This window comes from Lissotriton vulgaris, chromosome 9, assembly GCF_964263255.1.
Source record: "Lissotriton vulgaris chromosome 9, aLisVul1.2, whole genome shotgun sequence".
Lineage (NCBI taxonomy): Eukaryota > Metazoa > Chordata > Amphibia > Caudata > Salamandridae > Lissotriton > Lissotriton vulgaris.
The window spans coordinates 1184039868-1184056929 of record NC_141697.1 but is presented as its reverse complement, the minus strand read 5'-3'; the positions used below and the strand labels follow the sequence as shown (position 1 = coordinate 1184056929).

Here is a 17062-nt window from a genome sequence, read left to right as displayed (position 1 = left end):
ATGCGTGTGGATGTCTGATGCGTGTGGATGTCTGATGCGTGTGGATGTCTGATGCGTGTGGATGTCTGATGCGTGTGGATGTCTGATGCTTGTGGAGGTCTGATGCTTGTGGAGGTCTGATGCTTGTGGAGGTCTGTTGCTTGTGGAGGTCTGTTGCTTGTGGATGTCTGTTGCTTGTGGATGTCTGATCATTGTGGATGCCTGATGCTTGTGCATGCCTGACGCTTGTGGATGTCTGACGCTTGTGCATGCCTGACGCTTGTGGATGTCTGACGCTTGTGCATGCCTGACGCTTGTGGATGTCTGACTCTTGAGGATGCCTGAGGATGTCTGATGCTTGTGGATGCCTGACGTTTGTGGATGTCTGATGCCTGATGTTTGTGGATGTCTGACGCTTGCGGATGTCTGGCGCTTGTGGATGTCTGACGCTTGCGGGTGTCTGGCGCTTGCGGATGTCTGGCGCTTGCGGATGCCTGGCGCTTGCGGATGCCTGACGCTTGCGGATGCCCGACGCTTGCGGATGCCTGACGCTTGCGGATGCCTGACGCTTGCGGATGCCCGACGCTTGCGGATGCCTGACGCTTGAGGATGCCTGACGCTTGAGGATGTCTAACTCTTGAGGATGCCTGGTGCCTTTGGATGTCTGATGCTTGTGGATGCCTGACGCTTGTGGATGTCTGATGCCTGATGTTTGTGGATGTCTGACGCTTGTGGATGCCTGACGCTTGTGGATGCCTTCTGCTGTGGCTCAGAGACGAGAATGGACAGGGAAGGAAGGCCCGGCAGAAGAGCTGTTATGTCTGATGCTTGTGGATGTCTGACGCTTGTGGATGTCTGATACCTGATGTTTGTGGATGTCGAACGCTTGTGGATGGCTGACGCTTGTGGATGCCTGACGCTAGTGGATGGCTGAAGCTTGTGGATGCCTGAAGCTTGTGGATGTCTGACTCTTGAGGATGCCTGACACTTGTGGATGTCTGACTCTTGAGGATGCCTGAGGATGTCTGATGCTTTTGGATGCCTGACGTTTGTGGATGTCTGATGCCTGACGTTTGTGAATGTCTGATGCCTGACGTTTGTGAATGTCTGATGCCTGACGTTTGTGAATGTCTGATGCCTGACGTTTGTGAATGTCTGATGCCTGACGTTTGTGAATGTCTGATGCCTGACGTTTGTGAATGTCTGATGCCTGACGTTTGTGAAGGCCTGATGCCTGACGTTTGTGAAGGTCTGATGCCTGACGTTTGTGAATGTCTGATGCCTGACGTTTGTGGATGTCTGATGCCTGATGTTTGTGGATGTCTGGCGTTTGTGGATGTCTGGCGCGTGTGGATGCCTGACGCTTGTGGATGCCTGACGCTTGCGGATGCCTGACGCTTGCGGATGTCTGATGCTTGTGGATGTCTGACGCTTGTGAATGCTTGACGCTTGTGCATGCCTGACACTTGTGGATGTCTAACTCTTGAGGATGCCTGGTGCCTTTGGATGTCTGATGCTTGTGGATGCCTGACGCTTGTGGATGTCTGATGCCTGATGTTTGTGGATGTCTGACGCTTGTGGATGCCTGACGCTTGTGGATGCCTTCTGCTGTGGCTCAGAGACGAGAATGGACAGGGAAGGAAGGCCCGGCAGAAGAGCTGTTATGTCTGATGCTTGTGGATGTCTGACGCTTGTGGATGTCTGATACCTGATGTTTGTGGATGTCGAACGCTTGTGGATGGCTTTCGCTTGTCGATGGCTGACGCTTGTGGATGCCTGACGCTTGTGGATGCCTGACGCTTGTGGATGCCTGACGCTTGTGGATGCCTGACGCTTGTGGATGCCTGATGCTTGTGGATGCCTGATGCTTGTGGATGCCTGATGCTTGTGGATGCCTGATGCGTGTGGATGTCCGATGCGTGTGGATGTCCGATGCATGTGGATGTCTGATGCATGTGGATGTCTGAAGCGTGTGGATGTCTATTGCTTGTGGATGTCTGATCATTGTGGATGTCTGATCATTGTGGATGTCTGATCATTGTGGATGTCTGACGCTTGTGCATGCCTGACGCTTGTGCATGCCTGACGCTTGTGGATGCCTGACGCTTGTGGATGCCTGACGCTTGTGGATGTCTGACTCTTGAGGATGCCTGACGTTTGTGGATGTCTGATGCCTGATGTTTGTGGATGTCTGATGCCTGACGTTTGTGAATGTCTGATGCCTGACGTTTGTGAATGTCTGATGCCTGACGTTTGTGAATGTCTAATGCCTGACGTTTGTGAAGGTCTGATGCCTGACGTTTGTGGATGTCTGATGTCTGACGCTTGCGGATGCTTGTGGCTTTCTGACGCTTGTGGATGCCTGACGTTTGTGAATGTCTGACGCCTGATGTGATGCTTGCGGATGTCTGATGCTTGCGGATGTCTGTTGCTTGCGGATGTCTGTTGCTTGCGGATGTCTGTTGCTTGCGGATGTCTGTTGCTTGCGGATGTCTGTTGCTTGCGGATGTCTGTTGCTTGCGGATGTCTGTTGCTTGCGGATGTCTGTTGCTTGCGGATGTCTGTTGCTTGCGGATGTCTGTTGCTTGCGGATGTCTGTTGCTTGCGGATGTCCGTTGCTTGCGGATGTCCGTTGCTTGCGGATGTCCGTTTGTTGTGGATGTCCGTTTGTTGTGGATGTCTGATGCTTGTGGATGTCTGATGCTTGTGGATGTCTGATGCTTGTGGATGTCTGATGCTTGTGGATGTCTGATGCTTGTGGATGTCTGATGCTTGTGGATGTCTGATGCTTGTGGATGTCTGATGCTTGTGGATGTCTGTTGCTTGTGGATGTCTGTTGCTTGTGGATGTCTGTTGCTTGTGGATGTCTGTTGCTTGTGGATGTCTGTTGCTTGTGGATGTCTGTTGCTTGTGGATGTCTGTTGCTTGTGGATGTCTGCTGCTTGTGGATGCTTGATGCTTGTGGATGTCTGTGAATGCTTGAAGCTTGTGGATGCCCGACGCTTGTGCATACCTGACGCTTGAGGATGCCTGACGCTTGTGGATGCCTGACGCCTGAGGATGTCTGATGCTTGTGGATGTCTGATGCTTGTGGATGTTTGGCACGTGTTGTTTGTACAGGTTTCGCAGATGCTGGCATAAGTCACTAGACAGACATTTAAACGAGCGTCTACTGAATCAGCTTGGGTGAGCTTTCCAGTGAGGTTATTGAAGTATTGGGGAGGCTGGAGACCGCCATTGCTGGGGGCGTGCTTACGAGTTTGTACCGGGGTGCGTGGGAAGTTAGTCTTGGCCAATCTCCTATTGTGGGTCAGGCGGTACAACCATCTCCGTGCTGCGTTAAACAATCGGATGCGGCTACCTATGAGGCATTTAAAGTGTTGCACGTCCACAAATCTTCATATTTGTATAACACACTCACCCTACAGACATCCCTTGAAAGCCTCGCAATAAGGGGAGAAGTGGGCTACAGGTGGGCTGCTTTGAGGATTGGGTAAATATATCCAGGTGTGCACAGAAGAACAGAGTAACCCAACTGTGCTAAAAAGTAGAAGTTGTGATAACACTGAGCTGGCTGGCACCCCCGTGTGGGCCTAGGATCAGGCCTCTCTGCGGGGTCTAGGCATTCATTTTAGGCATGTCACTGTGGCCGCGAGAGAGTAGTCACCTGTACCACTTTGCACGAGGAAGGTGAGATATGCCACTGTGTTTGCATGAGCGTAGTCAATTGTGATACTGCGACTGCACGAGCATAGTTGTGCCTCAGAACCTGCGTGAGGTTAATGAGATGTGCCACTGTGCTGGCACGAACGGGGTAGGCTGGGATTTTGTGTCTGGTACACATTTGCGCGCTGAGCATCATTGGCTTTAAAAGTGCAATGTTTGTAATGAAACTCTTCATTATTTACATATGGTTACACCTTACAACGGAATGCCCAGGATATGCTTTGGAGTAGTGGTGAAACCAAAACACTATAAGAAGCAGTGTTATGAGCATGTTCCACTTTACCGCTGGTCTTTCTTTATGATATGATCGAGGGGGCCCACCCCTGCTTCCGTGGCCACTGAATGTAAATACCTTTATTTTTAGCACGCAATGTGAGCCTGTTGGGAATATCTTATGTGTCAAAAATGTTAGAATGTCTGCATTACTCCTTACTTCCGTTCTAGATGCGTGAAGTTCAAATAAAGGGATTATTTTTTCAAAGAAGAATGGTCTTGTATTTTTCGGAACTCAAACTGCTGTTTCAGTTTCCATTGCTTTCGAAATGTTGTTGTTTTTGCATTCAGATCGGATGTGCACAAATGCGTGAATATTGACGGCATCGTATATATTGCCCGGCTTAATAGAGAATGCCTTTACCGAGTAAAATACATCTCCAACCAAACTTCATCAGAATCACCACCACTATGGTGATGTGGTTTTACTACGCCAGTGTAGTGGTACAATTAAACCTTTTTGCATTGCTCCTGACAAAGACCAGGTGGTGATGACGCAGTAAAAAAAAAAAAAAAAGGAAAGCATGTGGGGTGGAGGTTGCTGTGCCTCGTTTCTATTTTTGTCTTCTGAAACTTTACTACCAAACGATAACGCGAGCACCACTTTATGCTCTTACTCTAGGCGTTTAACACTGATCTGTAAACGATGACCTACGAGCAGTGCACGCAGGGAACATAAACGTCAATTTTTATGGTGATTCACACGCAGTTAAAATGTGTCCCGCCCAAAGTACCATCCTGTAACCTCCTCATAAACCAGCTGCTTGGCAGGGACGAGTGATGCACTGTGGGATCGCTGAGCAGGAAGTGGCCTCACTAGTGGAAAACAAGAATTAAACAAGACCAGTCAAAGAGTGGTTCTGAGTGTATCATTTTTCAAAAGGATTAGGCTGAAATTCAAAGCGAGAAAGAAGGCAGTGTGAGGAAGAGGCTGAAGGTGGGAGGGCGGGTAGGTCTGTGTGTGTGTGCAAAAGCATTTAAATATTTGTATTATATTCCTGCCGTTATATTTTTACACCTCATTGACCGAGCAGTGAGTGCAGCGGCAGCTGCAGGCATGTCATAGGAGCAACAAAAAAAAAAAAAATGCGAGTCACAGACCGCCACGAAGTGTGAAGCAGTGGGTGGGGAAGCAGATCCCTTTGAAATTCTCGGAGGCCGGCTGTGAAAACAAGGCAGCGCTGGGAGGGGGGCTGGGCAGAAATGCGAGTCACGGCCTGACGGCCGTGAAGTGTGAAGCAGTGGGCGGGGAAGCAGGAGCAAATGGTAAGGGGAGCCTTTGAAGAGCAAGGCAGGGGGATAGAAGCGCGTTCACGAGCACGTGCACTTCTACAAATCCTCAGCTTTCTGGTTTGACTGCAATAGGTCTCTCTACGAGACCTAAAATGGACATAGATAGGCTATTAAGCTGAACCTTGCATTTGTTTTACAGCCGATTATACTGAAACAAACAGTTTTATTATGATACCGAGGGACTTCCACAATGGGGAATGGTTCAAGCATGTGAATCTATGGACTCATTGTATCGCTATACGTGGATGACATAACCTTATATATCAATAACCCTGCAGACAACCTGAACCCAGTGCTGTGGGAAATTCTAAAATATGGTGGTCTACCTGGAATACGAATAAATTGGGCATTGTCAGTCTTTTTTTCGCTCACGGCTGACACCAAGCCTTGCCAACTGGAGTACCCTCTGAAATGGGCAGAAGGCCCACTGCGTTACCTGGGAATATGGCTGAGCAGCAATATTTAAGAATTGTGGGACATGAACTATGGCAAGCCAGTGGCGTGACTGGAGGGTAAAGTAGAGACTTGGTCTAGACTGCCACTATCCTTAGCCAGTCGAATCGCTATAGCTAAAATGGTGGCCTTGCCTTCATTTTTATAGTTGTTCATAAACATCCCACTTCCACTAACACAGGCCTTCTTTAAAACAATGATATGGTTGGGGAGACAGGATTGTGTCTCTTGGGAGCTCCTGACACTTTCTTTAGCTCAGGGCGGGCTGGGAGTACCGGACATACCGTTGTATGCATACTGTGCTCCAGCTCAATTCCTACATTACTAGGTTCACCCTGTACCATTTCAGCCTCATGTCGCTGTAGAGGTTGACAAAGCTGCGCCCACACCACTTCAAGTTGCACTATATCAACCATATAAACGTCCATGCAATGAGATTGACACAGTGGAGACATTACGATGGGGCTCGGAGGGCCTGAGAAAAAGAGCCAAAGTCGAGGTGCTGTATGAGCCTTTTGTATCACTGGCGCACAACCCGCATATCCCCCCCACCCGAGGACAAGGGGAGCATGGCGCAAGCTCGGAGGCTGGGAATAAACACATTTGCTGATTTATATCTCGAGAACAACTTTAGCCCCCCTCCAGCAGAGCAAGAACGGGTAACCCCTACGTTCTTACAGATGTTCTTCTACCATTGAATATGAGCGGTATGTCGAGAAAGGTACATCCTACATTTGCCAGTCCCCCTTCCACACTACACACACTTGAACATATAGTATCTAGCTAGTCACCGCACAGACCCATTACTCGATTATACAGTACAATGCAAACTCTCCAATCTCTGAAGTGCAGTGGAAGTTCAGTTGTGCACATTTACGGATGCTTTCTCCCAACTACAAGTTAAAACTAATACATTTCAAATTCCTGCATAGATTCTACAGAACCCCTACCCAAATGCAGAGCATGAGACTTAGATCTGATGCTAGTTGCTGGAGATGCAGGGCAGCATCAGCAACATTCTTACACCTAGCTTGGAGTTGCCCTCTTGTTGCAAAATACTGGGTGGATATTTTCGTCATAATTAGGGAAGCCCCGGGGACACCACCTGACACTACAACTCTTGGTGGGCTTACTGGGGTACGTGAAGGCGACCCCGGTGGGTACACGGAAATTACATGCTATGCTACTACTCTTGGCCAGGAGGAGAGTGGCTATGCTTTGGGGAAGCCTAACGCGCTGTTGACTACAACCTGGTTGCAGGATGTCGCCTACTGCCAAACACAGCTCTCTACATACTGGGAACTTATGCCCTCTGCCTCCAGGCCAAAAGACAATTGGGGTCCGATATTAGAATGGATACCCACAAACTAAACTGGGGATGCTGACATGTCCAACCTCGAAGTGGCAGAATCAAGTATTTAGACCCACACTAGTGTGCATAGAAGTCCTGAGTAATGTGCCACACAAATAATGCTTCTGTTCAGGTATTTGAATGGTAAGAGTGTAAAGTAACTCTATAGGCAAAAGCATACTGGCAATGCGAAAAGGTTTCGCTACTTCTATGTAATCCTGTACCACTTGCTGTCCTGAGAGTTAATTATTAAGTTTGTTGTTGAGTTGTAACTAAAATACATGTCATTCACTGGCGTCGACCAATATGCAAATTGTCAATGTATATGTAAAATGCCAATAAAGAAATACAAATAAATAAATAAAAAAACATGTGAATCTATGATAGATACCCCAATACTGGAAAATACCATCTACAAACTGAGATGGTAGCCAACCATGAAAGCCATAGACTGGGTGTTACACTGTGACTCTCTAATTCAATACTGGTTTAGTAAGGTCTTTAAACCACTGAACTATCCATGTAGGATTTAACATGCACATTAGGGTGTGGGCATATTCCCCATTTTTCCTCGGGTCACTGACCGGGGAAAGCAAAAGAACTTGGTAAAATGCAACTATTTTACAAGTATTCACATTTTCAAAAGCATTTTGTTGTCAGTATCACCAAACAAAATAGGAAGAACTTAGTATAAAATAAAACCGGTTTAATAAACAATAATTAACAATTTCAAACGCAGTATCCCCCAATCAATCGTTTGCACATTTTTCTGCAACCACCGACTAAAGGCTGTACAACTGGTTGGTATTCTGTCGGAGAACAGCGAGCACAGAGGTTGGAGGTAATTCTTTAATCCTTGCTATCTCGTTAACCGTGTGTATCGCGAGTCCGGGGTGGGCATACTGACTCTCTCGCTTGTGGACCTAAACAACAAAAAAGAAAAAAAAAATCAACTTTACATTTACACGTTTTTACAAGTCCTAAATACCAGCAAACCCCAACGGACACTGAGCAACGTCATGGTGCTGAATGAAATTCATCCAAAATATTAAAGGACTGCAAAAAGAGAGAGATGCATTTCTTCTGTTGCCATACACATTAAAACAAACATAGGTAAAGCCAACAAGTTTTTGTTTTTACTAACACACAAGTGGTTCTCCTCAAACCAGATTCAGACATACACGCAGTGTGGAAACTGCCCTACTGGCCCTGGTAGATGAGCTAAGAATCATTATTAATCAAGGTGGAATTGCTGTCCTGGTCCTTTTAGCATCAGATACCATGACCCATTCAATGTGGTTATCCAGACTGGCTTAGGAGCGTGTCGGCAGACCTGCCTAGTACCACGCATCAGGGAAAACGAACGCATTTTAGTGTGGTAGTCTGCAACACCGCACAAAATTGCTAAAGTCACACATACATCACCTGCATTGCCAGCCACACACACGCCGATACTGTAAGAGCGACGCTCCATTAATCACTGTGAGCCGTGCGATGCTCTTGTAGAGTCAAGTGCACACTTAGCTGTTCACAAAATAGTTGCCACTGACCGCGCCACGGCCTGGGGGCTCAGCTGCGCTGGCTGCATTCATCAATCAGCCGAGAGAATCGCTCAGCCCAGACCTGCTGCAACAGCCTCACATGACGAGACATCACAGGGCTGGCTGTCACAGACACACAATAACCAGAATACCACCCTGGAGTGATCATTTCTGGGATGGGTGCCCTCCGCTCATCTCTGTCAGGTAATGAAATATTAAAATGCGCCCACCTCTCATTTCTGCCAGCTCCTCTATCCCTGCATATGTTCTGATATAACTTCATTTTCGGGCTGAAGTAGCACGCCGAGAGCTCCCAGAGAGGGGACACTTTGTTTTAGTTGGGAACTTACTAAAATAAATAAATGTATTCTCTTATAGTCTGTAAAAAGTGATAATAGCTTTTGCTGTTCAGGATACTGGACTCCCTGAGACCAAATAAATCAGGCCAGGATTGGCATCCCACACTAGTGCTACATGGTATGGAACATGTTGACATGACAGTAGCGCCAGTCGAACCGCTTGCGGGCGCCAGCCGAACCACATGTGGGTGCCAGCTTCTGTGAATCTTCGAACTATTTCTCTGGTAAAGATGGCTCCCACATGCTCTGTGGCTGATTGTAGTCCTATAACCTGTCAACTTTATTTCCGAACACTGTGTGAAAGTGTGTAGTCACACAGCATCTGACAGTTTGGAATCACACACTGTGTGACAGCGCAAGGTCACATTAGATGTCACAGTTTGCAGGTTTGTAGGCACATATCTTATGAAAAATTGTGGTCACACACCACACGGAAGTTTATAGTCACACACTTTGTACTTTGCATGCTGGGACTTGTGTTTTCTTTTTCACATACAGAATGGGCATGATACAAATCCCAGCAGGCAAAGTACACATGGATTAAAAAACACAAAACATAACTTTTTAGTCATGTGGACTGCTTCCTCATTGCACTACTGGAGGTGGAAGAGTTTCAGGGCACGTGTAACCTTCCATTTCAAGTGCTTTGCAGCACTTTCAAGATCTTTCAACTTCTTCTCATTGCTCAAAATGGTGTAATTTCTGATATGTATCACCTTCTGTGGACCTCACTGCTTGGCTTTACTAGGCAGAAAGTGCCAATTTAAGTGTCACACACTTGGTCATTGAGTGCCACTCATAAGTATATGGAAACCATAGAAATGACACACAGAAGCATTCTGAAAACTTGGCAGCTATGCGTAGGCCAGCTCTAAGAGCTGGCATATCTTTCTGACAGGCAACCGATTGTATCCTGCACCCTCACCATTCTTCACACCTCTCACTTAATTGCATAGTTCCACAAGGATCAGCACTCAGTCCCACTCTATTTAATGTTTATACCTCTCCATCGGCAGCACTGGTAAGATCATTTGGCTTCAACTTCATGTTGTATGGCGATACACACATAATTGTGTCCATCTCAGAAAACCACAATCACCCCAAACTGACATTTACAGAATGTATGAATAGGGCCAATCAAAAACTGTTTTAAACTTAATGGCGAAAAGACAGATTATTTTGTGGTGCAAACAAACCATACTATGGGCACTGCAATGCTAGCCAGAGCAATGTAGGACTCAACTCCCTAGTCAAATCTTCTAGAAATCTAGGCATTTTAATTGACAGTCATCTATGTTTTGCTACTCAAATTAACCAGGTACCTGCCATTTCTTTCTGCATTATTCAGATCGAACAGAAACAATCCTCTAATTGTCATCTCTTCTTGTAAAACCGTGGTTCAAGCAGTCAAAGCTTCAAGTATCGTTTATAAAATTCAATTTAACTAGGATTACCAAACTACCTAATCAAACTACATAGGACAACGATTACGCAGCTGCTCACGTGATTCTCAAAATCCCTAGAAGTCTTTTTATTAATTACAAATATGAATCCTTACACCAGTTTCAGGTGCAAAAGTGGACTATGTTCCAGGATGTTTGCTTTACTCACAAATCAGTAAACACTGTATATCGAGAAGACATTCTCCAAGTAACTTCCTACTCACCAGCTTCATTTGTGTACGCAGAGCCTCCTGACTGTGTCCAATTTAGAAAACGTGAGAAAGGATTAGTTACTTACCTGTAATCCTAGTTCTCAGTCAGGGCTATACTCAAAGTCATAATCTATGAATAATCCCCGCCTATGTGCGAGATCCCGGAGCATATAGAAAATACATCTGCTGCAACATTACATGAAGTAGCATACCCACAGTAGTACTCTCCCAACCCCTAAGGAAGAAAGAGAGCAGTAAACATTTGCATACAACAATGCTTTATTGCCATAAGAAAACCTGTAATTGCAGGCATTTGCCAGTACGCTGCAGTAGAGTATAAAGAAACAAAGAAAGACTGACACCTTGCCTTTAAGGCATTAGAGTAGGGGTACCGTGCCTTTAAGAGTAGGGGTACCGTGCCTTTAAGACCTGAAGGCGACCCCCTGCTCCCATGATGCACCACAGGTGGCAGTTGGGGCAGTTCTTTTTGGAGGTGCATGACACCTGAATAGATCCGTAGTAACCTTTCATAACTTTATGATCATGCTTGTCCGGGGAGGTGGGCGGGAGTTTATGACTGAGGAGTATACCCCTGGAGGAACTAGGATTACAGGTAAGTAACTAATCCTTCTCATCCAGGGGATACTCAATAGTCATAATCTATTAATAGATTAGCACGCTCATACCCAGAGTCTCGCGGACGAGCAAATAAGTATACAGAGACATGAAAAAAATGTACATTTTATATACAACTTATGCAAATACATTTCTCAAAGAGGCCTGTCCCACTTGGGCATTGGCCTGTGTATCTGAATCTAGGCAATAATGGCGGGTAAAGGTATGCACCGACCGCCATGTAGCCGCCTTGCAAATCTCAGAGATTGGAACAGAACGAAGGAGAGCCGTAGTAGAAGCTTTCCCTCTAGTAGAATGCGCATGAGGTCTACCCTGTAAAGCCTTGTTAAAACAGAGCTATACAGGAGACTATCCAGCGAGAAATAGACCTTTTTGAGGCAGACAGACCAGTATTAGTGGTTCCATAATTAACAAAAAGCCGGTCACTGGTTAGAGGCGGCAGACCCGGAAGCAGAGAACGGCCCGGGACCAGGGTTCAATTCCCGACGCGGCAGGGTCGTGGACCAGCGTTAGCGGACTCGATAATTCTTGCCTCGGTGCCTACTCTAACCAGGGATCACACTTGGCAACTCTGGGCATTAGCTTGCATCATCTCTACAACGGCCCCCCACATTCGCCAGGGATGCCTGGTTTCACCTTGGAGATACCCAGTAGGGACCATCTCACAGGGATAGCCAGGACGGGTTCCCCAGCGGTCTACAGCGCCACGACGCCTCAGGGCAGCAGTGCACTTTACAAGACACATACATATACATTTACATTCAAGCAGAAGGGTTTTAGCCAGGTAAAACTTCAGAACCCTCCGGAGATCAAGAGCGTGTAAAGACCTCTCCGGAGGAGTGGTAGGTTGAGGAAAAAAGGTAGGCAGGGTGATAGACTGGTTGATATGAAAGTCTGAGACTACCTTAGGCAGAAAACCTGGGTGTGTCCTCAGTACCACCCTGTTGGCGTGAAACACTGTAAGGTTCCTTACAACATAGGGCCTGGATTTCGCTAACCCAACAAGCAGAGGTAACCGCCACTAAAAAAAGCGGCTTTCCAGGTCAAGCGCTGCAAAGAGGCCTTATGTATAGGCTCAAAAGGAGCACTCATCAGTTTAGTAAGTACGATGTTAAGCTCCCAGGGAGGGGAGGGGGACCTCACTGGTGGAAACACTTTCTTAAGCCCCTCTAAGAAATCTTTAACCACAGGCATAAAAAAGAATGATGTCTGAGAAGGTGACTTCCTATAGGCTGTGATTGCCACTAAGTGAACCCTGATGGAGGGGTACTTGAGGCCTGACCTTGCTAAATGCAATAGATAGGGTAGAATCACCTGCTCCTGACCGTGGATAGGGTCAAGAGAGTTGTCAAGACACCATATGAAAAACCTCTTCCACTTGAAAGCATATGACTTCCTAGTGGATGGTCTCTTGGCTTCTTTGAGAATGTTCATGCAGTCTGCTGAGAGGTCGAAGTGTCCATACTGTATGACCTCAGGAGCCATGCCGTCAAGCGAAGGGAAGGAAGGTTGGGGTGAAACACCTTCCCTTGCTCCTTGGTCAACAAGTCTGGATGGCAAGGAAGTCGCCAGTGCAGGACTTCTGACAGCTCTAGGAGATCCGGGTACCACCACTGACGTGGCCACTCCAGCGCTATCAGGATCATCCTGGTGTTGGTCATGTAGAATTTCTGAATCACCGTCGGGATCAGAGGCAGGGGAGGAAAGGCGTACAGCAAAGTCTGCGTCCAGCTGATCAAAAGTGCTTTCCCCCGTGATCCCTGTTGGGGGAACCTAAACGCAAAGACGGGGCATTTTGCATTTGTCGCGTCTGCGAACAGGTCTATGTCCGGTAAGCCCCATTGTTGAAATACCTCCTGTGCGACTTCTTCGTTGAGCACCCAATCGTGTGCTTCTACGAAGTCTCTGCTTAGGCAGTCCGCTTGGACATTTTGGATACCTGGTAGATGAACTGCCACAATGGATAGAGCTCTTGCCAGGAGCCAGATGGCTTGCACTTCCAGGGATAGTACTCTTGTACTGGTGCCCCCCTGCTTGTTCAGATAGAACATAGTTGCCGTGTTGTCCGTCTATACTTGGATGAAGTTGGTGCGCAGAGAAGGATAAAGAGATTTGAGCGCCAGATGAACGTCTCGAAGCTCTAGGAAGTTGATGTGGTAGCCTCGCTCTACTTCGGACCAGAGATCTTGGACCTGAAGCTGGTCCATATGAGCACCCCAGCCTTGAAGAGAGGCATCCGTGACCACTGACTGAGATGGAGGAGTGCGATGGAATGGAACGCCCCGGAGAAGGTTGGAGCGTTTCATCCACCATCTGATTGAGTCTCTGGCACCTTGTGGAAGAGAGACACGGTCCTCCCAGTGACCTGACCTCTGAGACCATTGGTCCTCGAGAGCCTGCTGCAGAGGCCTCATGTGAAGGCGTGCAATGGGCACGATGTAGATGCACGAGGCCATCGATCCCAGGAGAGAGGACACTTGCCTGGCTGTGTGACTGTGATTGTCCAGTAAAAGAAGACACTTCACGAGCATGGATAACAACCTCTCCTCCGTTTTGGCGTAAGATACGACTGATGTAGGAAAATTGTGTAATGCAGAATCTTGGGCTTCGCAAGATCTTCTTCAATTGTTGCACAGCTCACACACATTACTTGCCAGTGGGTTCAGTTCATACGTCTGTAATTCATTGTTCCCTTACTCCTGCATCTAGTTTGTGGTGCTTTGTTAGTATGGCAGAGTACAGGGCTGTTATTTTCCATTTGCCTCTGTGAGATAGTATTGTGTATAGTGGTATCCCCCTGGGTACTAATTACCTTTTGTGCCCCAGGGGCACAGTACTGGTGCACTCCAAATGGATATCGGAGTTATTCACTTTAGGCACTTGACTTTTGAGGTGGCAAAGATGAACAGTGACAACTTACTCCACTATTTGGAGGGACTTCGAAACTAACATTCAGTACGAGTCAGTATATAACTCATGATAAAATTAATTTCTAGGCAGAGCTCTAGAAGAAATAACTATATTTAACAGGCAAGTACCTTGTTCAATCAAAATAAAGGCATATATACAAATCCAGGTGCTAGCACCTTGTCGGGTCAAGACATGATGCCAAACATTATTATAACTTCTTAGCACTAGGCACTAGACTAGACTTCTCTTGACATTACCCCAATGCAAATGTTATTCTAGTGGGGTTCGTTCTGGACTAACTCAGAGTTTTGTAAGTGCTTGATTCTCTACTTTTTAGGTGGAGCAAAATGTTTGCGAAAGTGGGTCTGAACTTAAGACAACAGATCTAGATGTGGTGATGCTGGACTCAACCCTTGCCCATGGACACCTCTGAGACACCAAAGGGTAATAAAAAACATAAAAACAGGGGAAGGCAAAAAAAAAAAAAAAAGGTGTAATCCTAAACAATGTAAAGCTTAAAACCCCATCACTAAAAGTGCTAGGATGCCATCTATATTGTGCTCCAACAGCTCCCAGTGATATTGTGGACACTCAAGTGTCCTGTCAACAGTGTTTAGTTAGAGAAGGAGTCCATACTGAGCTGGAGTGCAGGTACATATTAAGGACCCAGTTAGCCTCTATGTTTTTTCAGGGGAGAAGTTGAAAATAGTGGGCAAGTTATAGCTATTGAGACCAAAAGATAACTTTTTAATAGGCGTGTATCTTGAGATGTACCAGTAATTGTCAAGATTTTCTGGTGAAAGGGTCCTATGTGACCAGGAATGCCCACAACAGTTGCAGGTGGGACCAGGTCCCAACAAAGAACAGCAAGATTTCTAGAAGCACAAGGGCTAGAGCAATAGAGTTCAGGGCCATCAACTCCAACTAATAAAACCAGATCCTACATTGGGGATATGATGTCTGACTTCCTCTTGTTCCCTTTGGGGCTGAAGAAGAGACCATTTGGATATCCTTCAATGCACATAATGTGTTGGGGCAGGTGCAGGTTAAATTTGACATCAATGTAATAGGTCCATGATCAGGGTGCTCTTTTTCTTTCCTCCTAGTGGTATAGGATAACTTGTGGCTCTTGGGCAGCTATGTTAATCAGCTGGGCCTTTTGCAAGTTTTCTAAGAGTTTAGATCACTCCTCCTAGCAGACACAGTCTAACTCCTTAGCAAGCATGCAGGTCCTCCTTTTCTCCACATAAAGCAGAAAGTAGACTGCAGATTTAGCAGACTTAAGCCAAGGTACTTTTCACAATGTTATGTTATGTATTTCTTTTTTTTTTTTTCAAAACCTTTATTGCACTTTGTATATTCCACAGCGGATCGCCTACAACCCTACGGGCCGGCCGCTAATACGTGCAAATTAGACATGGCATAACTTTGCAATGTACCAAAGAAATCAACAGTGCCTTCAAGTGTCCAGTAGAGCATACTGCATTTGAGATAGCATTATAAGCGTTAGAAGTGGTTTTGATGGCATTTTAACTTTTTTTTGAAAAACAACAAACTCTAAACCTAAAACAGTAGGAATGATAGTACGGTCAGATATGGGTCAATGCAGTTCAGATGATAAGTGCCTCTTGGGAGAGGCCTACTCCCATCCCTCGCTGTGTGCTAGTGCCCCTGCCCACTTCATGCTCACATCCACCCTTGCCCCTCATTCAACAGTTCAAAGGAAGGGACACGTGTAATAGCCCCGGTCGCTCCCCTGCCCAACCACTTCTACCAGGTTCACCCCTCCTCCCCCTCCTCGTCAGAGTCCTCCTGTTCCTCCTCCACTAAGGGATCACAAATGTCCCCCCTGTACCCATTCCTTTGCAACCACACTTTGTTCCATTTCCTTGGGCAGGCTCGGCTGGAATATACCGCCCTCTCGGTCACCATCACCGTATCCATATGCAGGCACCATTGGGACTTGGACGGGAGGTCTGCCACACCCCATCGCTGCGCTATGTCTCGCTTTGCCATCATCAACCCCACCGTGACCCAGAGTTGTTCGTATCTAGACAGGGCAGTGGGCTCCCAAATGTTAAGTAAGCACCTCCGCGGGTCGGGCAGTATGGACCGATTCAATGTTTGGGAAATCGTACGGAGTATTTGCTTCCAGAAGTCCTGTATCTTGGGGCACTCCCATATAGTGTGAAAAAACGTGCCCTCCTCCCCACACCCACGAAGGCAGTACGGATGGGGCGTCCTGTGTATGAGGTGTAGCATGGTCCTCGTGTAGTAAACCCTGTGCAGGATCTTGAACTGCACTAGGCGCATGCGCGCTGAGATGCCCACCTCCTTGGGGGACCCAAGAGCTTCATACCATTCATGTTCATCCATGTCTCCTACGTCCCCCTCCCATTTCCCCTTTAGTTGGAGTGTTGGATCCGGGGAGTTATTAAGCAATTTGCGGTACGTGAGTGACGTCGCCCTTTCTAACATGTAGTCAGTGAGGAGGCGATCTTCCAGAGGCGAGGATTCGGGCAAAGGTGTGTCGGGGGGCAGGGCCGTGAGCAATGCGTGCTGTATTTGGATGTACCTATAAAGTTCCCTGTCACCCAAACCATATAATTCTTTTAGACGGCCAAAGGGTATCACAGCATTCCTCTCCCATAAATCACCCACCGTGGAAATACCTATCGTGTCCCAGTGCTCAAAACCCTTAGTATTCCTCATATTGCCCAGTGCCCGCGAATCCCACAGCGGAGTCATCCTAGTGATCTTCCCCTTCCAGCCCAGCGCCGCCGTCGCCGTGTGCCATAACTGAACAGTTAATTTAGTGGGGCCCACTAAGGCCCGCACCCTGCGGTGATCATACAGCGGACCCAACAAGGTATCCGTGCCCAATTGA

General features: G+C 47.0%; 1 protein-coding gene across 1 annotated transcript in view; it reads right to left on the bottom strand.

Annotated features, from left to right (window-relative positions):
• Positions 1-7760: 7760 nt before the first annotated feature.
• The window catches only part of TATDN2 (TatD DNase domain containing 2), a 409795-nt gene continuing 400493 nt past the window's right edge, over positions 7761-17062 (bottom strand). The window contains exon 7 of the mRNA XM_086939231.1: positions 7761-7998. Within this exon, the coding sequence (XP_086795357.1) occupies positions 7858-7998 (141 nt within the window). The 3' untranslated portion in view covers positions 7761-7857. The remainder of the gene's footprint in view (positions 7999-17062) is intronic.